At 38.5% G+C, this 25,164-nt stretch overlaps 1 protein-coding gene across 1 annotated transcript; it reads right to left on the reverse strand.

Moving 5' to 3' along the window:
- Positions 1 to 9,217: 9,217 nt before the first annotated feature.
- LOC131315527 (uncharacterized) lies at positions 9,218 to 14,414 on the reverse strand. Its single transcript, XM_058344635.1, has 3 exons — positions 13,310 to 14,414; positions 10,931 to 11,416; positions 9,218 to 10,043 (listed from the first exon to the last, which is right to left on the reverse strand). Exons 1-3 carry the CDS (start codon positions 14,412 to 14,414, stop codon positions 9,583 to 9,585), a joined length of 2,052 nt encoding a protein of 683 aa, XP_058200618.1. The 3' UTR covers positions 9,218 to 9,582.
- Positions 14,415 to 25,164: the final 10,750 nt, after the last annotated feature.

Below are 25,164 nucleotides of genomic sequence, written 5' to 3' on the forward strand. Positions count from 1 at the left end.
CCTAGGGGAAAGTAAGGGCAATAAATTCAAGCGGAAATCTTCAGTAACCATGTCCGACTCTCCACTGTTCATAGGCGCAGCCATTGACACAGTTACCAATTTGAACCAATAGGGAAAAAAAAAGAAAAAAAAAAGACGAGATGGACAGAATAATTCGCCTAACTCAAAAGATGAAACAAGAGCTTAAAAATTTGGCGATGCATGCAGATCCTAATTCGGTACGAAACAAATTTTTGAATCTGGGTGTTGAATCCTAGACCTCTAAGATAAGATCAAGCAATGGATGGATCGAGAGACAGATCGAGATGACAGAGCGAGAAAGCGGGAACGACTTTGATAAGGAGAAACGAAAGAGAGACTCCAAGTGGTAGAGTAGTGTGTTAACTCTGCAACTCCTAGATCCTCACAGCCGCTTTTATATTGATGGGTTTGCATTGCGAAACGGAGCCTAATATGTTTCGAGAAGTGTGTGAATTTAAAATTTCAAACTTTTTTAGTATTGTGTCTATTAACCACCAATTATTATGCTATTATTATTATTTTTTACCAATATTGTATATTAGTGAGGGTGTTAGAGTTAGCACAGGGGTTCAGAGGCTATTTATATCCTTGGCCCCCAGAAGTCCCGCCCCTCGTGAGACTCGAACGTTCACCACCGGGGAAGGAGATGGACAACCAATATCACTAGGAATGATTCTCAACCATTATTAGATTGACGAAAGAATAAAAAGGGACTCGGCTAAATACAACTGTAAATTTGCTACATGTAGCTAATTCATAAGGAGGAATCCGAAAATTTCCTTCTATGATTTGACTACATGTAACAAATTCGCAATTATATTTAGCAGTACCCATAAAAAGTCTGTTGGCTAGCTCGTTATGCTTCCAGAGAATGCCCAATAATATATTGACTTGAAACGTACTCTTAGCCTCAACTTTAAAATTTCTTGGGTGTTGTTAATCCTTGTCGGGTCCGTTCACACGCAGTAACTCGACTTTAAATAAGGGAATTTATATTTGCGCTTCCAAATTTTTAATGGCGCTTCATTTTGTTCATGAAATTACTATTAGGACCGAAGGGACACCACACACGTAAGCCCACGCAGTGATTTCAAAGAAAAACTCCCCTTGTATATATATTCACACAACGTATACACAAAGATGAAAAAACTCTCCGGAAATCACACGCCGGTTCCTCTCCAAGAGGCTATAGATCGGCCCCCCACGCTCGCCTCACCCTCTTCATCACATTATGTCACACACCTCTCTGCTCTCTTATACATCAATATATATATAGACAAAAAGAAAACCCTAGTACTCGTAAGGACATAAGATAGGGAGTAATACTGTGTTTTGCGCACACCATCCCACTTGGGTGGAATCCCAACAATCACCCCCTTCCAACCATGCGTGGTAATTGTCAAACCGTTCAGCTACTCTAGCAAACGCTTGGTATCACTACCTAAGGCAACGTCTCAGCACCCCCTCATGGAGTACATGCCCGACCGAGTGTCTCCCTGCAAGACTAGATCTTCCGTAGCTGAATCTGCAGCGCTGTCCGACTATAATATCGACAACTCGTCGATGTTTAGCACCCCCTCAACAGAGTGCTCGTACCCCGTCCGAAGTGCCCACATCCAAACATGGATGCTCCACATCTCAAACATGAGATGTCCGCAGAAGACCCATTTTTATCCGCGATCCTCCGCTGCTTGACCGCCCGCAGCGATTGAACAGCTCGTGCGACCTCCATGGGTGACAAAACACGAGGTTTGTGAGCAATTTTTTTTCAGAAATCGAACCCGTGTTTTTTCCGGTGACCCTCTTCTTCAACCCCGCTCTGATACCAATTGTTAGGACTGGAGCGACACCACGCACGCAAACCCACACAGTGATTTCAAAGAAAAACTCTCCGTATATATATTCACACAATGACGTACACACAAAGATAAAAAAGCTCTCCAAAAACCACACGCCGGTTCCTCTCCAGGAGGCCACAGACCAATCCCCATGCTCGCCTCACCCTCTCCCTTACATTATGTCACACACTTCTTTGCTCTCTTATACATCAATATATAGGCAAAAAGAAAACCCTAATACTCGTAAGGAAATAAGGTAAGAAGTGATCTTGTACATCAATATATACATCAATATACCCCACGCTCGCCTCACCCTCTTCCTTATATTATGTCACACACTTCTCTGCTTCGCGCACACCATCCAAGTGGCATCCCACTTGGGTGGAATCCCAACAGTTACTAGTAATTTCACATTATAAGTTCATGTTATAAATAGAACGCCATCAGTAATTTTGAAAGTGCGAATATCAATTTCCTTAAATAAAACTTGCCTGCAGAATGGCAAAAAACTAGTCTTCTGGAGTAACTTCTTATGCGCTTTTTACACGGAGTATGCGTAAGCTTATTTATGCGCCTTGTGTAAACAGAAAATAAAAGATACCCAACTTACTCTATACGTCCAATTTTTCAACACAGTTGGAGAGAAAAAATCTGACTAGTGGGGTCATGTACCACAACCACTATTGTCCTGTTATCACAATATCACATGCCTCTTATTAGTGGGATCGGATCCAGTCAATTTGGCCACCGATCAGTTTAGTCAAGTTGGTGCATCCGGGCCATCTTAAAGTGTTTTGTCGAACCATTTTTCCATTATCTCTCCTAAAATCAATTGGTGTTAGGGAGGACTTCAATTGGGGCACTCTGGACCCAACAATTTTGGACGGCCTAGTTTTAAAGATGATTTATTTTTTTGTATTTTTTTAAACACCCTTTTAAATCTGGGCCGTCCGTCCAAAATACTTTTGGACGGCCCGGATACACTAAATTGACCAAACTGGTCGGCAGAAAATTGAGGGGATCCGCCCCAGCTTATTGACAATTTTACCTCCTAAACTGTTGTAATTTTGTTTATCTTGTCCCTAAACTATGAATTTCATCTACTTAATTAGTCCTTGAAAACCTCAATTGATGGGCAAAATTGACATTTCATATGCTTGAAAACCTAACCCTTAATTTCTTACTTATCCTATAAAATGGCCTATAAAGTATGTTCCTAATGTTTGCTAATTTTGGTCTTCAAAATAAACTCTCGTAGTTTGGCTCTCCCAAGAGATTAAAAATTTGGTGATGCATGCAGATGCTAATTCGGTACAAAAAAAATTCTTTGAATCTGGGTGTTGAATCCTAAGATGACAGGGCGAGAAGCGACTTTGACATGACCATAACAACACTAATTGCACTAATTGCGGGGTTTGATTTTGTCTTATGAATTTCCCAAAGGATCAAAGATTCAAAAAGTCCGAGCAAAGGAGACCCACATGGCTTATGACATGACCATAACAACACTAATTTCTCCGAGTATATTCTGTGTTTTGGTACCACATGACCACAGGGCGCGACCTACAAGGTATTCGCAATCATTTACGTTATGACAAATTGTGCGGTACGGACATTATCATTCACTTTAATTGGGTGACGATGATCAAGTCAATGAGTGATCTACATTGTGTGGATAGCGATCTTTTTATTTTTAAGATAAGATAAGAAATGTCACATGATGTGCATATAGTAGTATACCACATGTGTAATCAAACACTTATATACACTTATACACATGCCTTTATGGATCCAGGAAGGATCCTCATAGAAGATCCGAATCCTTTACATGGTTTATGGGATCCACACACATACATCATGTGTGATTTTAGAGTTTTTAAAAGGAGAAAGATAGACTTTACATTTGAGAGTTCAAAGAGTCCCAATGCTATAAGTTCAAAATTCAAACAGCTTCTAGGGGCAGAATAATCAGTCCCAGTGTGTACTTTAGGTTAAGAAAACTATCCCGTGCTTTCTCTACGGACTGTGCTCAGTATTTTTCCTTAATGGTTCAAAATCACAGCCACTCAAATTTCCTACCATGCGTTTATGATACCAACTACCAAGAATAAAAGTTTCCATGGCATCAGTCCAAATTACAAGTTACTAGTGGCGGATGAGCCGGACAATAGCATCTGACTAGAATTTATAATGTAAAAATTAGTTTATTTAGAATCACATTAGTTTTCTTATCTTTAAAAATGTAAAAATTAAATAAGTTAATCCGCGTAATGGTTACATGCAAAGCATCTTACTAGAAGTCAATAACAGTGTAATTGCGTTTGTTATCCCAAATGTACGTCCTCCAAAGTGGAAGTAAGAATGGGAAATAATTTTCACACTTTTATTTTTATAATTCACTCTCTTTTTTTGGTTTTACCCACATGAATTTATAATGTTGCCATTGAATGTGTGAAAAAATATATTAAAACAAAGACAAGATAGTAAATTTAAATGGATAAACACACACAAAAAAATAATAATAAATGGGCGTGAATGGTTAAAAGGGGTTATGAAAATCACTTTCTAGAAGAATTTTATTTCTTTTGTCTGAAGTTTCAAAACCACCCAACAAAGAGTTCACACAGTGACATTGACATATTTGTTGACTGTTATAGAATGGGAAAATGACGGCCCAGAACGTATTTTGATAATTAATACCCGTCAATGACATTTTCAGCATTAACAAATATTCTCTGCATGTCTTTAACGGGTATTAATTATCAAAACACGTCCTGAACCGTCATTTTTCCAAATTGTGCACATGGTACAATTGGGCCAGCAATCAGTGGCGGACACAAGACTTCTACATAGCAAGGGTCCAAATCATATGTATTTCTACATTAGTAACTAAAAAATATAATCCTAATATATTTAATTACCACTATCTTTGTTGACTGTTATAGAACATGTCCAAATTATGCATATGATATATTGGGCCAGCAATAATCTGAGGTTTGATATGCCTACTGTTTGAATTTTAGGAGATTTTTTCACACATATATAGGAACTTTATAAACTTTTTCTTCCCTCGAGAGACTTGCAGGGGTGATCTACTTTTCCACATTAACCTCAAACGCTAGTACTATAATTAATGGGAGTATTTGGAGTTGTGCATGGGCCAGGGCACCACTTAGCATCCCCTTGGTGTCCGCCCTAAATCTGTACACTAAAATCCTAAATTTGTATACAAGTAAGCTGGACATTATCTAATCAGTTTGAGCCATTAAATTTCGGGAGGTTTTCCTTGTGTTAATTATTAGATAATGAATTTCATCGGTGTGTGTAGTAATGTAGGTGCCATCAAATCACTTTTTCCATCATTTGAAATTATCTTCTCATGAGGTAAGACATATGCAATTATCATCCATGAAGTCATGAACCAAATGTAGTTCCATCACCTGATTCTGTATTTGTTGTTGCCCTTTGTTTCCTTATCCAAGACATACATCCATAATGCCAAAAAATGAATTCAGTTCCTTGCATATTTTACCGCAGCTACATGAATGCTGGTGGCAGCGATTTCAATCTCCGAGCTCGTCTTTTGATAGGCGCATAAATGTTCACATCAATGTAATAATCAAAATCAAAAGATTGTTAAAGTTAGCAATATGTGCTTAAAAAAGTGCTCACATTGTAATAATTAAATTTAGTAGCCTCTTAACAATCAAATTTGGGCATTTGAATATATAATCAAAAGTAACAATGTGAGATTTCACATTACTAACTTTAACAACCTTCTAAATGAATAATCACAAGCTGACATGGCAAATTTTGATTATTACATTGCGGATGCTCAGCGCCTCCTAATTTACCATTGCTAAGTCTATTTATATTATTATTTGAAGTTTTATGCTTTATTTTTGTGTTGTAGGTATTTGGACAATTCGATACAAAAAGCGCAAAGTCGAAAGGGAAAGACTACAATACACACCATTTATTTGGGTGTGTATCATATGCATCCCTCAAAATGTTATGAATTATAGAGAAAATGTTACGAATCATATTGCTAAAAAATTACGAATCGTATAAAAGTTATGAAATATACAAAAATGTTATGAATCATAATGAAAATGTAAAGAATCGTATTGCTGAAAAGTTATGAATTCTAGAACAAAAGTTACGAAACACTCTAAAACGTTATGAATGAACCACAAAATAGGTGCATATGGTACACCCTTTCAATAGGTGTGTATTGTAGATTTTCCCAAGTCGAAATATTAAACGGTGTTCGAAGTTGTTTCATTTGGATTCAATCAAGTAGAGTGCCCGAATTGCAATATGGAGTCGAGAGTTCGGCACTGAACTTAATTATTCGACGAGTTTGGAGATTGTTTTGCAACCCACGGCCCATCAACAGGAGTAAATTAAATGGCGGGCCCATTGTATGTTATGGGGCCAATATTAAATGCTTGAAGAATTTGATTCTCTTTGACTGTGCACAAGTGCAATGTTTACTCTTTTTATGTTTTTTTTATCATTAAAAATGGCGACAGGAGACAACCAGCGTATGGGCTCTTTACCCGCTATGAAATGTCCGGTTCGAGTCATAACTACCGTCTGAAAGGATAGGCTGTCACCACAGCACCACCTAGATACAAATGGGCATAATGCTTTATCCCACACCCCCTTGCCACTTGACAAGGCTGGAAACCGAGACCTTGCCTGGGGATGAGGGGGCACCTGCCCACTTGGCTACCACCCTCGGTGGTTAGTGCAACGTGTATTGCTGAAGTGAAAAGGGAATTGGGTCAAGTCCAATTGGGTAGAAATTAGTTACTCAATGAATGGGCCCAAGTTAATGACATCGTAGAAGGGCTTTTGTATAAGAAAAAGAAGGGGCTGCGATCCTAGAAAAAAAGGTCGGCACTTTACATATAAAAGGACAAAAACAGTGGGCGGAAAAAGGGATCTGTTTTTACGCTATCACAGGACGAGAACGGTGGCGATCAGAGGGTTCCGATATTACTTCGCAGTTTCAGATTCTTGTTCTTTCATTCAGAGTTATTTTTCCTTTTAAGTTTTTGGAGTTTTGTTCAATTACTCATCTTCCGGTAACTCATACTACGTTTTGTTTTTAATTAAAGTTATTCTTTTGAGTTTTCTTGCTATTAATCTTTTGTTTGTTTTTTCTTCTGAGCAATAGAAACATGTTTCAATCTAGGATTTCTTTTGTTTCTTATTTAATATTGCTGAGTGAATAGCCGTATAGGTAGTGTCGCGGGGTTACTGCTCTTGTTTTCGAACAATGAAAAACAAAACGATTTTAGATTGAAAAAATACTTCCCTTGGATGAACTTGGGCATTGTCGGAACTCATGTGAACGGGGGAATGGAGGTCCAAAACTTATTTTTCCCTGTGCATGGGTAAACGGCGACCATAGGCCGGGTCTCGCATCTTACGGGTATCTTTTTCAATCTAAAGTTGAACGTTTTTAAGAACACTGAATGTAGCAAATTAATCTGGATTGGTTATGAGTGCTTTGAATCCTAAGACCGTACCTCATTTTAATTATTTGAAAAGAGCAGTTATTTCGTAAGTTTAGTTAAATCTCTATCAAATCGACAAATGGTGGCTACCTAAGAGCCCGTTAAATTAGTTAAGCATGAGTTTTTAGTCAGCACACATCGCTGTCTCTATGGATTCGACTACGGTTTTACCGCATATTGTGCTGCGTCAGTCTCCAACCTACGCTTGAGGCAACCCATTAATTTAGGACTAGGAAATCGTCAAGCATCCTTTCGGTGCAACCTTAGAGTACACTTCAAGTATAACCCACGGTAGAGCATCAGTTGATTCAAGTTCCGGTGGGAGTTCTTTGAATTTTCTTAGCTCAGATGTCATGTCTGCACTTGCAAATATGCAAGTAAGAACAAGTGTTGGAGGGGATGGTTTCTGTGTTACTGTTTCAAGCACCCCTGGTTGTTCAAGCCAAGGTTCTGGACCAGATGACATAGAATCCTTGGGAGATGTCCATGTTTTGGGAGAGGTTTGGTGTGACACAACTGATGGATCCAGGAGTCCATATCCTCCAAAGCAGGATGCCCTTATTCCTAACCCTTTAGAATCAAATGTAGTTCTTGATGTTCACCAAATTGCTTGTGGTGTTTCGACATTTTGCTCTTGTTACAAGGCAATGTGAGGTTTTTACCAGGGGAGAGGAATTCTGGGGGGAGACTTGGTCATGGAATTGAAAAAGATTTCAGTCGCCCTTGTTTTGTTGAATTTCTTGCTGTTACAAATGTAGAAAAGGTAGACTAATTAAGGTACGCATATTGTTGGTATTACAAAAATTTGAGCTTTTTGCTTCCTAATGTTTCTTTCATCCAACTGTCTGGAACCCACATCCTCTGATTCCACTGTAAAAGAAGGTTTGTGGAGCAGCAGGCAGAAGAATTAATGGTGGATGGAAAGCAAAGTCAGGCTACTTAGAAAGTACAACCCCCTGGTGGCAAACAGTGTCTCAACTAGATCATCCTCAGTTCCAACTGCCTCTGATGAGAATGATGAGGCAACCCCATCAGTAGGAACAATACACCGGCTCCCTATTAGCATGGGTTGGCACAAGGAATAAGGGCATCCTGCCATAAGGGGAACTGAGCAAATCAGATGGTTTTATCTCTCAATCAAATGGTCTCTGTGTTTAGAGAAGAGAAGGTATCAGATGAATAAAAGTTTAGTTGACCTCGAAGCAGACAAATATTGCCTGTCATTTTCTTACTCAATTAATTGTTTATTCTCTTGGGCGGTGCTATTTCCAGCACCTGGGTAGTTATAGTTTGGTTGTACAGAGGGAAGTGTTTAATTTAAGGCAAAATGTGATGCCCTTGCATAGCTTTATTTGAAAGAGGAATCAATCAAAAGCCAGGGGAGTTGAAACTTTCTTAAAAGACAACGATTACTGCAATGTTGTTTTATTCATTTGCAGTTATTTGAAAGTGGAATCAATCAAAAGCCAGGGGAGTGGTTTTAGTTATTGTTTTTTAGTTTTGTTTTACCTTTGTATGATTAGGTTGTGGCCCTTTGGAGCTTTCCCTATCGAACGAAGACGAAATTTCTACATACTCACATGGCTTTTGGACCCCACATCAATACCGTCGGATTCACGAACTATGAGAGTGTGGTGGTCCTTAGGTGCTTTCCCTATCGAACCAAGACGAAAATACTACATTCTCACATGACTTTTGGATCTCATATCGAATGTCACCGGTGGATTCACGAACTATGTGACTGTGGATGAGTCTATTGCAAGACCAAGCCACTGAGAATCTCGAAATACACTTTTGTGCAAAATCACAAGATACGTCTAAATAGGTTGATTTTGAACCAAACACGTGATTTCCGGATAAACACTATAATTGCAATAATTTACAAGATTCAAGTTGGTCGACGTAATTAAACGGCTACTTTGACTCAAGAAATACAACAATTGAGCAGGTGCCCAACAGTCTAGAATTGGATTTGTAATGCTGTAAATCCTCATTACAAGCTATTAAAATCAACCCTTTGTCCTCAAATTTGTAGGACATACCATTTGAAGCACTAAATTTTGAGACGATAACAATAGCAACTCAAATACCAAGCCATTGGAGAATTTCTAAATGCACTTCTCCTATGCAATAGATCTGGACTGTTTAACCAACCACTTCTACAGTACCGAGATTAAAGTTGGTTAACGCGTAACTCATGAGCTAGCTAGTTTGGGCTCAAGAAATACCTCAATCGGATGGGTGCCCAGCCGGCTAGAACTGGAGATATAATCCTCTAAATCCTCATCGCAAGCTATTAAAGTCATCAACCCATCGTCCTCATCTTTGTATTTGATGTAATAAGTTCCAGCCTCAAGTGGCAGCCTCTTTTTCACTTGTTGTTCCAGCTCTACCATTCGCCACAGCCAAGACAGCCGAAACTTTATTCTTACTTCTCCATACCTTGCCATTATAGTCACATTATTCATACCAATAAGAGCCGAGACTTGAGCTGAAGGCAGTAGCATATCGGAATTCGATTGTGGGATTCGCTCTTGATCAACAACCGCGGGAGATTCATTGGGGTGAGATTGACTGTTAAGCTCACGTTTCTTGCGAGGTGGCCATCTCTCGATACCATACTCCCGACAGGCTCGTTTGAACGTAGATCGGCTAACTGCAAAAAAAAATAGGAAGCGAGAAGCTCAAAATTCTTCTATGGAGCAACTTCAACCTACATCTACATTTTGCAGACTTCAACATTTAGTCTTATATCAAAAAGTAAATTTTAAGTGTATCACTATTCACAAGCTCTAGGTCGAACCACAAATTCCAATATCTTATTTAGTTATTTGTAGTCTCTATGTTTTAAAGATTCAATCCTTCCTTTTCGAAAAACAAAATCCCTTACTTGAAGGTATATGGGATATTAATATGGTTTTCAAAGTAATTAATTACTACACTAGATCCAAAAAGGAATTTGTAGTCTCTATGGTTTTCGAATGGCACTTACTTTTTTCGATAGATTAGATGTACATAGACTAGGGTTGTGCACATTTCTCACATAAAATGGAGATTGACTATCCATTTTCAGGGGTGAACATGGCCCGTATTAGTTCGGTTTCGTGCTGAACTAAAAACCAAACCAAGTCAGGTGGATTGAATGTTTCAAGAATCATATTATCGATATCCATGAAAATGACGAATGAGTAATTTATACAACTTACAAACTGCATCAGATACTCGACACAAACCCCTTTTTAAAACGAGCTCCACTAAAAGCTACAAAATACTACTAAAATTTAGCATACGTCCTCTATGAATTGAGCATATTTTTAAATATGAATGTATCCATTTTTGAGTTGAGTCTTCAAATATGGAAACTGAAATCAAGGTCTTCATTTTGATGCTCACATACAGAGCATGGTAGGAGAGAGATAGACTCTGAAATGTTTTGGTGGAGTTTTTGAGAGAAAAGCCTATCTAGCTAGTGGGAAACAAGCAGCAAGATATTACTAACAAGATTGAGATTTTCATTTGTTGAAAAACTGCATTTATGCATACCTTCGAGATGCTTCGCAGCATCTGCAAGACGCATTCCCTTAGTTTCTAAGATATCTTCCTTTGGAATTGAAATTCTAACTCCAGTAGTTTTGTTGTGGCCTCTATCTCCTTCTGGGCTATTTTCCTTCCATTCCCCTTTCCCCGAACACCCAGAGTTCAACTGAGTCTTTTCAATTACATCCTCCCTTGTTCCCTCAACCCCAATTCCAATTGCCTCAGCTTCATCATTGCCAAAACCAGCATCAGTGTTCTCTTGTTGAGCTGTAGGCAAAAGTTGCGGAATTTCCCTTTCATCAACAATATTTTTGTCAACAGTAGCCATCAAGACTTGATTAGAATGAGAAGTCAACTGTGGGATTCCTTCTTGATCGACAACGTGGCAAGTTCCATTGAGGAGAGATTGCCTAGTAAGTTTGCGTTCATTGCGAGGTGGCCATCTGGGTATTCCATATTCCCGACAAGAACTCTTCAGTTTAGTGATGCTAACTGCAATAAGAAAGAATTCAAGAGCTCAATATTTTTCTCTTGAAGCAACTCCAACCCACATTTCCAATTTCAAGAGCCACAAAAAATATGTTTGAGTAAAAAGGAATTGCATTCATAGAATATAACCACATTCATATTGACTACGCAACCACAATTTTTATGTATGTAGGGTTTGTATTCTTTCTTCTTCTTTTTTCGTATATTTTTATGTCTCCAAATATAGCATCTATAATTGAGGTCTTTGATCAGGATACAGAGTTGGATATAAATTTTTCTACATGGTATCAGAGCTAGGATTATAGAGAATTTGTTCCCCCTATTTGTGCCATAAGTGCACCATTATTTGTTATGATCTAAGTGTTATGGATCATTTGTTTACCTATCTACGTGCGAGTCAGAAGTCGCACGTGCAGGGGAGTATTGGGATTTGTCCCACATTAGTTAATTATCTCCTCCAAAACTAGTATACGAGTCTGGGCGGCCTCTCCACTCTTAGCCAATTGGTTTGGAATTGGATACTTTAACAAAAAAGGTTCATATGTTTTAGTCGGAGAAAACTATGATTGAAAAAGTTTATGGTACTACTTAAATTGACAACAATTATATTCTTCTGAGTTGTATGGATTGAAATAGGATTTTAGTTAATTGAAAGCTTGCACATATAGTTTTGAATGGGAGAGAGTACTTCTATGGTCTTATGAATTTACCACATAATATATAGGAATCTAAATGTATATACATATCTATAATTTTAACTTTTTTTTGGAAAAAAGATTCTTTGTTGATTAATATAAAGTAATTGAGCTCAAGCAAGCAATTGAGCTTTGAATTCACGAATGACTCTATTAAAGAATAATTCTTAAAGTTTTTTTTATCAGCAAATTTTTTAATTAATCTATGAATTCAAAAATTACAAAGATTAAAAGGACAAGAGCGTAAGAAATTCTAAAGTACGTTGTCATGCATGTGGTGAATGTTTTGGGTTTTGTTAATTTCATTATGAGGGCATAAGCAATATTTTTATTGTTAAACGAGAAGAGTGATATTTAAATGATACTTTTAAAATCTCATAATGTTTATATTTTTGGAGAATTGGTATATTTAAGAGATGCTTTTGAAGCCTTGTACTACTATATTATTTTTTAAGTAGTTGTATTATTTTTTGAAAGATAATTTATCCACTTAATTTATATTTTGTTTGTAAAAGTTTATATGGGACCTCAATTTTTATTTTCGCTTTAGAGCACCGAAAAGATAGGCTGGCTATGACTAAGATGATGAGTTTGATGCTCGAAAATAGTCTCTCTGCTTGCAAAGATGGGACTGGGGGACTGTGTTGTGCAGCTTCATGCTGCGTAGCCTCCGGCGAGGTTTTTCGGGCATCGGTCCAACGATTGGAGACGTTCACCTCGTAGAGCTCGTCGAGTTTTACTTGTGCACCAAAAATCAGCTCGATCAAATATCGTTAAGTGCCTAATCGGAACATATATAACTTGGAAAAAAAATGAATCCTAATGCATACGAAACAGTGGATCAAAACCACTAAATCCATTTTTTCAAGTTATATATGTTCCAATGAGATACTTAACGATATTTGATCAAGCTGATTTTTGGTGCACATGTAGAACTCAACGAGCTCTACGTTGTGAACGTCTCCGATCGTCGGGCCGATACCGAATAAGCCTCGCCGGAGGCTGCGCAGCACGAAGCTACACAGCATAGTCCCCCATTCCGCAGAGATGCTACATCAACATTTTCCCAAGTCCTACACATATAGGAGTTTGGAGTACTTTGTTCGCGCTTCAAACCTATCTAGTTGGTAAAAAAAAACAAAAACAAGAACAAAATTGAGGTTTTCATTTCTTGGAGGAGTGTATATATAAGTATGCGTACCTTTGAGATGATTTGCAGCATCTTTAAGACGCATTCCCTTGATTTGTAAGATATCCTCCAGAGGAATGACTGTTCTAACTCCATTTGTTTTCTTGTTTCTTCTCTCTCCCCCTGGATTCTTTTCCATTGATTTCTTTTTTCCCAAACCCCCATAATTCAATCGAGTCTGATATGCCATTACACATTCCTCTGTTCCTTGACTACCAGTTCCAACTGCCTCAATTTCATCATTCCCCATGGCATTGCACCACACCAATCCAAAATCCTCAACTAGGTTCAATTCTTGTGCTGGCGGCGGCAACCATAGCGGCAGTTTTGATCTGTTTTCATTTTCAAAGAGTCTAGGGAAACTAGTAAGATCCGCCCTTCCACTCCACCTTATTACAAGGTCATAAGCTGACATGGCATCCTCCATGGTTGTTAAACTGCCAATGTTGAGCCTATTACATCCCCAATGAAACTCGGCCGCCCATTGTCCGCCGTGTCCCAGCCACACTCTACACGATAACTTGGCACAACAATTAAGCAATGTTTCCGGAGTCGTAGGCGGGTCTTGACAGTCTCTGAGTTCAACCCCGTTGACCGTGTAAACTCTCTCTCCTAAGATCATATCCAACTCACCGCCCCTATTCTGAATTAGTTGCTGCGCCACGCACACTACTTCGAAGACCAGCTGGTCAACGTTGTCCTCGTCCTTTTGTTCCAACCAGTTGATCCGCCTAAATGTCATTTCTCTCTCATCGTAGTTCTCTTGTTCCAATATGTTCTGCACCAACGACTCCAGATCATCTGGGAACACGCATATGTCATCCACCAACGACTCCAGATCATCTGGCAACACGCCCGCCTCCCTTGCTATTGTAGCCAACTCATCCAACTTGTTTTTCATGTCAGGGAAAAATTCAATGTCGTCGCACAGCAGTTGATAGGTGTCAGCGTGTTCCTCCAAGTTGATTACATGCAACGCACCGCTCTTGTCCTCAAGTATGTGCTGACGAGACAACGCCAAGCTTATGTCGTGTATATTAGTAGAAGCGTGAAAAACAGTTGGCATCGGCCGATACAGAGGGAAATCTGTGGGCGACGGAGTGAAATAGAAACCCATATTCGATTCTTCAAAGCCCTAATTGTTCATCGTCATAATTCCCCCTCCTCTTGGCCTCCAATCTGACGCCTCGCTCCAGTTCTTACGTAGCTGTTGCTGCTGCTGCAACAACGCCGAGTCTCCGGCCAAGTACGGTGCCGGGTCGACGATGTGGTCGTGCTCTTGATTTTGCGGCGGATCGTCCATGGATTGGTTAGACCTTTGATACTGCATGACCATTGAACTGGACGAGGGTAGGAAAGACCGTGGTGGCGACGGAGTCCAGAGTAGCGGCGACCACCAAGGGGAAGATAAGGGCGACAAATTCAAGCGGAAATCTTCAGTAGCCATGTCCGACTCTCCACTGTTCATAGGCGCAGCCATTGACACAGTTACCAATTTGAACCAATAGGGGTAAAAAAAAAAGCGAGATTGACAGAATAATTCGCCTAAATCAAAAGATGAAACAAGAGATTAAAAATTTGGCGATGCAGATCCTAATTCGGTACGAAACAAATTCTTTGAATCTGGGTGTTGAATCCTAGGAGAGACCTCTAAGATAAGATCAAGCAATGGATGGATCGAGAGACAGAGATGACAGGGCGAGAAATCGGGAGCGACTTTGAGAGGAAACGAACGAGAGACTCCAAAGAGTAAAGTAGTGTGTTGATTCTGCAACTCCTAGACCCTCACAGATGCTTTTATATTGATGGGTTTGGTTTGCTGAATTTCCCAAAGGATTAAAAGATTCAAAAGGTCGGAGCAAATGAGACACTGGCAAATGACATAACCATAACAGCAGAAATTTCTCCCTGTATATTCAGTGTTCCGGCACCATATGACCACGGGCGTGGCTTACGTGATATTCAAAATCATTTACACGGCATAATTCGTGTGATACGGACATTATCATACACTTTCGTTAGGTGATTGAGTGACCTTCATTGTGTCTGTGATGATCTTTTTATTTACAGAAAACATCACATGACAATGTCACATGGTGTGTATGTGGTAGTATACCACATACGTAATCACACTTTTACACATACATTTACATGGTTTATGGGATCCACACACATACACCATGTGTGATTTTAAAGTTTTTGAAAGGAGAAATAGACTTTACTACTACTCTCTGTTTGTAGCCAGTTTTCAGAATTCAATTACCAAAATTACTCATTTTTTTTAGATTTCGACAAGAACAATAGTCACAGAAAAATCATGTTTGATCAAATGCCGTCTGATATGCTTTCAAAGTACATCTATATTGGGGAAAATGTGTTCCGCTCCAGGTTATCGAACTTCACTTTTCAACTTTCCGCAATATACAATGTGTTCCAATAGCATATCAAACAGCATATGATCAATATGATTTTTGACGCGATGAATGTTCTCAATGATTTCTAAAGAATAAACAATTCCGATCACCAAAATAAATCGGAAAAAAACAAACAAATAAACCGGATTGGACATTTCAATCCCTTTGAGACAACTTGATAACTACATTTGGGATTGGCTGCTACTCTTTTTCTAGATGTACATTTACGCATAGAGAAGAGAGAGTTCAAAGAGTCACAATGCTACAAGACTTTAGGTTAAGGAAATTAGTAAATTACCCCGAGATTTCTTTCCCTATATTGGGTCAGTGTTTTTTCCTAATCGGTTCAAAATTAATAATAGCCAATCAAATTTCCCAAGGCATCAGTCGACCCTACAAATTACTGAGTGGCGGACCAGCCAATCGCCCTACCCATATTTCAATCTTTATTTAGAATCACATTACTATTTCAACTAAAAAGCATAAAAAGTAAAAATGAGTTAACTAAGAAATTACCACATTCAATAATCATCCTCCTCCTAAGATTGTATGCATTTACAAAAACGGACAGACCTGGGGACCTGGGGGCTGCTGTGAAACTGTAAGGCTATTTTGGTCAAAAAACTATGAGGCTAGGATTAATAGTTTACCTTTTGGAATTAATGAACAAGAATGCACTAGATTGTAGGTATCTACGATTAGTATATCACAATATTTTTTTATAATTCTGTTTAACTTAATGCTGTTTTGTCATATGCACTTCGCAGAAATTGATATCAGCATTCGTAAGTTGTAAAGAAATTTACTGCTCACCTACCCAACATCTATTCAATAATCACACCACTTTTCTACTGGAGCACTACTCCTACTATGCGACTACTTTTCAAAAGTGAAGTGGTAGTGATGTGTGATGTTTCCTAAAGCCAAGTGGGAGGATGTTTCCTTGCCTTTCTAGTCTTCTTTGGTTTTGGTTTTTTGAACTTCCCTAAAGGTTCAAAAGGGCTCCGGCTGTTGCGCTTTCAAGTGATTTGGAAGCATCATATTTTCAAACTATACTTAAAGTCTGTTTCAGAATGGATTAAAGTTCTTATTTTTTGTGTAATAATAAAGCTTGTTCCAGAAAGAGTACTGCTATGAGTACCGACGGTTTCTCTACGGAAATCGTATCGAAGGCCGAGCCAGGCCGTCTCCAGCCACCGGACGGCCGATCCGAGCCGTCCAAAAATTAAAAACAAAAAAACCGAGGGGACCCATGCGGGAATCAACGGCATCCGATATTTGTAGAGTGTTTGATCTAAACACCCTATTTTTCGTGTATATACATAGGCCCCCTTGGTTTTTTTTTATAAAATTTTTGGACAACCCGGATCGGCAGTCCGGTGGCCTTAGACGGCCCGGCGCGGCCGTCGGTACAGTTTCCCTATGAAAACTGTTGGTACCTATATTATTTTTGTTCCAGAAAATGTGAATAAATACTTATGTTTTAAGAAGACAATTTCAAGCTCAAAAATGATGTGCTTATGCAAATAATTTTTCTATCAATATGGATCTTGTTTGATAGGTTTCAATGAGATCTTTAATGCAGTGCAAAAAAAAATTGAAAAATTATTTTTTATTTACATTATTTTTGAGTTTAAAAATATAAAATAAGTTGTTTATTTGGGTTTTGTAGAACAACCTTTCTTATTTTTCTTTTGAGAAATTCCAAAATAAGTATTTATTTTTTAAAGTTTCTGGAACCGGCTCCTACACTTTTTTCACCGTTAGATTGAAGAACAAAAATCTCCACCCTTGAATCCCTGAAAGCCCAACAGGTTACCACCCGGTAACACTTTTCTCGTTCTCTTGGGACAGATTATTCAGTGCTCCTGACTGCTATTACTTCCAACCAACCATTCATGTTAGCATTGGGCTACCTAACAAGCTATACATCCAAGGGCACGTACAGTTTTGTTGTGCTCTTTCTCTTTTATTTTCTTATATATTTTTCATAATTGCAAATGTAGTCACATGGTGCACACTCTTGTTCGCTTGGCCCAATGATCATGCACATGAATTTTTGGTATTTTTTATTTTGATATATTTTTTTCCATCGGTTTTAAGAATGGTTTGGTAAATTTACATTACATTTTTTTGAATTAATCATTTATCTGTCTACCGAGTGGATTATTCAAATTTTTTTGTTAAATTTTAAGAATAATTAATATTTGTTCATCTTGATAAGAATAATAAATAAAAGAATAAAAAACATGAGCCAACCTTAAAAAAATTGTTTGTTTTTATTATTTTTATCTTCACTGAACGTTTTTAAGTGTTTGGTAATACTATTAAATGTATAGAGGATAAGATGGTAGAAGAGGAGATTATGTGATTGTGGGATATAAATTTAGTATGGACAGAGTTGGAGGTGACTATAAATTGTTCTACTACAGAGGAACTTTCGCCTTGAGAAAAATAAACATTAAGAACTACAAATAAATAGTTCAGATCATCATGTGCTATCGTGGTGGATCTAGTTTTGCATCACATGAGGGTTGCATGAGAGGATCTACACTCATTAGTATCACATAGTTTCAATCCATAATAACTAATAAGTACTACCATATATACAAAGTGGTATGTATTGTCATAAACAATGGTAAGTGTAGCCTTGAAAAATTATAAAAACATGGAAATTAAATCTTGGTTAGATTATTGTGAAACACTTATTTTTGTTCTTCAACTTATGGTCTTTGAGTAAGTTGGTAACAGCTAATAATCACAACTAAACTTAGTTTATTTTTATAAAAACTTACTTGGTTAAGTTCTTCAACTTATTGGCTTTTGAAAGTTATGAAGCTTCTTCTTTAATATTCATTTTTTTTAGAAGAAAAGAGATAGAGCTAGAGTGGACAACTTTGAAGAGTTTAAGGTAGGTATGGATAAATCTAATACCATTACTACCATAATTGGTGGTAGGTAAGCAAAACAATGATCAAAACGTGTTAACTTTCTGTAGTAAATGTGATTTCATCATATAGTCATCATTGGCTTTCAACAAAGTAAAAAACATTAAAGGCGTGGTAAGTGTTGTGAAGAAGAGTTAACTCTTGGCAAAACGTGATCAGTTTGCAAGTTAAGATTGGTTTCATCATATAGTCGTTTTTTCCCTATTTCATGTTAAGTATTGTCAATCACGTGGTAAGTGTTATCATGGAATATTAGTCCAATGTAAAAAAAATTCAATTTCAAACTTTTTAAATCAATCAAAAGATTTCATTGTATATAGTAACTGGAACTTTTCTTGAAAAAAATGTATTATTTTTAAGATCCCCTTTTACGGACCGGAAAAACATTTTGGGACATCATGAGGAGTAGTTCACAATTTTGCCTCTGAAAAACATGGCCGCTTACTGGTTTTTGTTGACCGTGATCGATGGTTAAATATTTGAAAGTTAGGCCTAGGCTATAGCGGGGAAGGGATAGTGGGCATTAGCGATGGATTCGTCAGAGGAGAGAAAAGGGGACGAAAGAGGCAGAAAACGGTGGTGATGGCTAGTGGAGGGTTGGACGGACATGGACGAAAGGGGCGGTGATGGTGTCTGGAATAATGAAGGGGAAGTGAAATTATTCGATGTTTCGTTGGATGACAAGGATTATGTGGCCATCTTGGCCGTTAGATTTTATAGTTGCCATGTGTCGCCTTATTAATAGGACTTGAGGATCGTCCAATTCCCCTAGGATTGGAGAGGAGCCAAACTCTTGATCTTTATTCCATTTTGTAGTAGTGAACAAAGGGCCGGGAAAAAACTGCTAAAAAAAGCACCAGAAGTGTGCTTGGTCCTGTTGCTACAATTAAGCTTGACCCAAAGGGGACTGTCAAGGCAGAAGGAGGGAAGGGCAGACCCATGGATGCCAACGCACTCCCAAGCCTCCTTAGCCGTAGGATAAGTACGAAAGACATGATTAAATTAACCAACTCCTCCTCAAGGCAACCGAAAGGGCAGAGATTGTCCCAGGAGATTTGACGATGGAAGAGGAAGGATTTAGTACTCAACCTGTTCTGAAGAAGGAGCCAGAAAAAATGGTGCCCTCTAGGATGACCTTGAATTTTCCAAACCCATGTCCAATCGTCATGGGGCCACGAAGAGGTTTTTTGATGGAGAAAGGTGTGAGCGGACTCCATGGAGAAGAGACCACGGTTGCTACGCCATGCCCAAGAATCCGGTTTGGGGTCAAACCATTGAAGACAAATGGAGTGAATGGCATTAAGCACATGATTAGGCAGAGGCATGGATAGGAGAGAAAAGTCCCATTCCATTCATTATTGTGCCAACAATCACGCGCCCTCAATGAATTCCCTAATTCGCCCAAAGCCAAGCCAGTTATCAAACCAGAAACTCGAGTCGTGACCTTTCGTAATGCCCCTCCAAATGGGAGAGGGCCTGCTGGACTTCAGGGAATTTAAATTATAACGGGCCTTATGGATGACTTTGGCCCAAACTGAGTTGTCTTCAGTGCGAACACGAGTGCCAATTGAGCTTAGCCATAGCCACGGTTTGGTCACATTATCCCAACTCACCGCGTGAACTTTATGCTTGTCATTGGTAGAACTAGAACCCCAGAGGAAGTTACAGTTAATTATGTCCAAAGTGTTGGTGATAGCAGTAGGGGAGCCAATTACACTGCATATTATATGCAGGGACAGTGGTCATCACCGAGTTGATGAGGGAGGACTCTACTTGCCATAACAAGATTGTTACTTTTCCAACCTGCAAGCTTCTTAAGGACCTTATCAAAGACAAATTGATACGACTCCTTAGCAGGCCGTGTATGGTGCAAGGGAAAGTCAAGATAGATGCCAAGGTTTTCGGTACAATTAGCTTGAAGGATATGACTCGGAGCAGTCCTGTTGCTGGGCGAAACGTTATTGGAGAAGAAAACTTTGGATTTAGCAAAGTTAAATCTTCTGCCCCGACTCACTACAAAACTTGGATAATGGTCTCACAATTGGTGGTGGAAGCTTCCGCAAAGAACGTGAGGTCATCGGCAAAGAAAAGGTGAGAGATCGGGGGGCCTTTATTAGCAATACAGAGAGGGACCAATGCTTACCGGAGCATGCGTGCTTGGTTAATCATGATGGAGAGGTACTCCATACAAAAAATAAAGATATACAGGGAAAGTAGATCACCCAGACGAATGGTGCCCCGGGAAGGAAAAAAAATCCTTAGTGGTGCCACCATTGAAAAGAATTTCCATAGATGTAGAAGAAACGCATGAGGTCTATCCAAAGTTTGGGGGTCATACTTCTTCTCGAAATCAATTTTAAAAATAAGGTTACATCTCCTACCCTTCATGTTATTAACATAATGGATAGCTTCTTGAACAATAATAACATTATCCACACCCTTGCGACCCGGAATGAAACTGGCTTGGAAAGGAGATGTGAGTTCGTCCAACATAGGACGTAAACAGAGGACTAAAATCTGTGACCAGTTTGTCTTCACTTTTCTTTCGGAAGGTTCGACAAAGAGTCAGATTCATCCATAGATGGCTGAAGAGGCTGACCATGTGCTCCCCAGAACGGAGTTCAAAAAGATTCCATAACTCTCGCAGTTGAATCTGAAAGGAAAGCGAAAGGGTCTGAAGGAAGAGGTATAAAAAAAAAATGACTCTCAAGTCTCACGCTCGCGAGAAGAAAGCGAATGCAGTCCCAGTTTTAGAAGGAAGGGCACAAAGTGTGGCATGACGATCATTGGGTAACTGAGGAAACTAGAGAGGGGAGGAAATAGTGAGCTGGGAACATTCAAATTGGGTATTGAAGAGATCAATGAAATGGTCAGTGATAAGGTCCTTAACCAAGTTCTCCTCATAAAGCCTAACACCCTCTTGATTCTTCAGCACAAACAAAGAATATTGCAAGACAAAGTATCCTTTACCATTGTTGTGCCCTCTCCCTTACAATTCTTTAGCACAAACAAAGCTCAATAAAACTGAAAAATGAAAAACCATTAGTCACTAAAATTTAACATCTATAACAATAGCAACCCAAATACCAAGCCACTGAAAATCTTGAAATGTAGACGACTTGAGATCAAATGAATAAACCCTTCCTACATGCACACGCCCGCCAGAATGCCTCCACTTAATGACGCGCATACTAGCTTCCTTGATAGTGCCAAAAGATGCACTTCTGTGCAACATTACAAGATATGTCTAAATAGATTGATTTTTAACCAAACATTAGATGTCGGGATAAACACTATAACTACAATAATTTAAAATGGAAAAGAAGGGCAATCCTTAACTAGCAAAATTCAAGTTGGTCGACAGAATTAAACAGCTACTTTGACTCAAGAAATACAACAATCAAACTGGTGCCCAACAGTCTAGAATTGGATTTGTAATCCTGTAAATCCTCGTTACAAGCTATAAAAATCAACTCTTTGTTCTCATCTTTGTAAAACACACCATCTGAAGCAACTCAAATACCGAGATTAGGAGGGTAAATGCTCAAGTACCGAGATTAATGTTGGTCAACATGCAACCAATGAGCAACTTTGGGCTCAAGAAATATCTCAATCAAATGGGTGCCCAGCGAGCTAGAACTGGAGATAAAATCCCCTAAATCCTCATCGCAAGCTATTAAAGTCAATCCATCGTCCTCATCTTTGTATTTGATGTAATAAGTTCCACCATCGAGTGGCAGCCTCTTTTCCACTTGTTGTTCCAGCTACTGTTCTCCACGGGCCAAGACAACCGAAACTTTATTCTTACTTCTCCATATCTTGCCATTATTGTCATATTATTTGTACCAATAGTAGCTGAGACTTGAGTAGAAGTCAGCAGCGCATCAGAATTCAGTTGTGTGATTTGTTCTTGATCAACAAACGTGGGAGATTCGTCAGGGCAAGATTAATTGATAAGCTTATGTTTCTTGCAAGGTGGCCATCTGTTGATACCATTCTCCCAACAACAACACTTCAGTGTAGATCGGCTAACTGTAATGAGGAATAATTCAATATCTCAATATTTCTCTACCAAATCAACTCCAACCCACATTTCCAATTTGGAGACCCACAACAAAATCATTTTCGCTAAAAAAATTGCATTCAGAGCATATCACCATTCATATTATCTTACCACAATCCTAAATCCTTTTTTCCTTTGGTAATGAATGTGTATAGGACTTCGCAGTGAATCCGCAATTAGTCACGAGCACATGTAGCCTATACCAGGTAAGTTTCAAGCCTAAACCCTGAGAGAAGCAATCTCAAGGGGTCGAGACTTGTTTAAGAGCACACATTCTGACCATTTTAATTAGTTCAAGTGATTAGCAAATCTCCATTTCTAAGAGTCGTTTATTTCCTTCTCAATCTCAACTTACCTTCTCAAATTTTGAAATTGGGTTTCTCTAGCTTCATCAGAAAATGTATCAAAATATACATATCATTTAAGGTGTTGTGAATACTTTTTCAATGGTAGGGATCCTATTTACATAGGGTTTATATGCACTTCCTCTTTTTATATTTTTGGTTTAGTCTCCAGATATAGAAACAAAACTAAAGGTCTCCAATTTCCACTTCCCATACTGAGCATGATTCATGTCTGAAGACTTTAATATAAGAGTCTATCTAGTTGGAAAAATAAGAACAAATAGAGATTTTCATTTCCCAGAGGAGTGTAAATATGCGTACCATTGAGATTATTTGACGCATCTTTAAGACTCATTCCCTCATTTTGTAAGATATCCTCCAAAGAAATTCCAATTCTAACTCCATTTCTTTTCTTGTTTCCTCTTTCTTCTCGTGGGATCTTTTCAATCCTAGGCCTTTTCCTTTTTCCAGCATTTTCAAGTCTCATTCCCTTGGTCATTCTCTTAGTTTGTAAGCTATCCTCCAAAAGAATTTCAGTTGCAACTCCAGTAGTTTTCTTTAAATTAGTTGAGGTTTACCTCATGGTTTAGGTTGCTATATGCGTGGAAAAAGGGTTGAATGATGAAATGCAATTAGTTTGCTACATGGCATCTCTTCACATATATGATTTTATGACTGACATTACGATGTATACCACAACTTTTTAAAGTTGGCTACATGGGATCACTTCGAGAGTATATACTTAACCAAGTTATATTCTGTTAAATTTTAAAGACAAACTATCTTTGAAATGCTCAATCAAAAACAAGAGCTCACCATGTCTCTAAACTTAGTTAGTAGATCAATTTTTCGTCTTCGTTTCTCGAGCTAGGAATTTATCATAGTACGTACCTCTTAAGGGTGGTCATTCTTATTGTCAATGTTTAAATCTTGACCGTGTTATTGGTGATGGTCATGTTCTTTAGCCTCGATGCTGCCTTTTCTAACTATATTGCTTTTGATGTTTTATTGAAGGACCATTCTAGGGCAAGTGGTGGGCCAAAGCACATTGCTTACTCTGCTTCCCTTGCTAACTGATGAAGCTGAACCAGCTAGAATGGCTAGGGATGGAAGAACAATCTTTAAATTTTGTTAATTTCTTGGGAGACGTTTAACTCCTTAACAAATCTGCTTGGGGGACGTTCAATCCTCTCACAAATTGATCATTGCTTATCTATATGATATTAAACCAATTCTGAATTCTTGGCGAAGTCAGTCCTATATTCTTTGTATAGTAAGAAGGTGAAGTTTTTCTATTTTGTTTACATGAGGAGATGATGGTCCTTGTCAAGTTTTTTGGTACAACTGAAATGGAGATGATTGATCATGGGAGAATGCATTTTACATTTGCTGCTTTGGTTATTTCTTTTTGGTTTTGGTAATGAAAAGTCTCCCGATGAACCGGACTAATCTCCGCCCCTACCACAGCCCTTTCCATGCATTTGCGCTTTGGTTATTTCTTCTCTTGGTCTTTCCTGTATCTAGCACTTCTTGTGAAAAATAGATTGTCATAGTTTGTACTTATTGCACTTACCTTGTATAAACATTACTTGTATTGCACTTACCTTGTGGCCTTGTTCATTGGAACATAATCCGTACTGCATACGCACAAATACAAACAACATACACTTATGCTATAGCAGAAATCTTTGATTGGAAATAGCCCTATAGTTGTCGATAAGACAATTTTGCAAAAAACTATCCCAGAGAGATAGTAGTCCAATCACTGAGCAACTATGAAATGAAATGCAATAAAGATAAATCCTCAAAATTATCATTTTGAAATCATAGAAACGTTAGTCGCATACTAATTCAATGCCATTTGTGCTCTTAATTTGAAAAATATCACGTGCGAGGCACGTGCACCTTTACTAGTGATAGTTAAAAGTAGTTGACTCCGCAACTTCTGGACCCTCACAGCCTCTTTTAGTCTTGTACATTGATGGATTTGATAAGAACCTTTGGAAAAAACTAACTCAATCGAATATTGATAACCAGGAGGGACATTTTCTAAGTTGGATAGCCGATAGGGATGTATTTTTGTGGGATTTTTTGAAAA

The sequence above is a fragment of the Rhododendron vialii genome, chromosome 2a (genome assembly GCF_030253575.1).
Source record: "Rhododendron vialii isolate Sample 1 chromosome 2a, ASM3025357v1".
Lineage (NCBI taxonomy): Eukaryota > Viridiplantae > Streptophyta > Magnoliopsida > Ericales > Ericaceae > Rhododendron > Rhododendron vialii.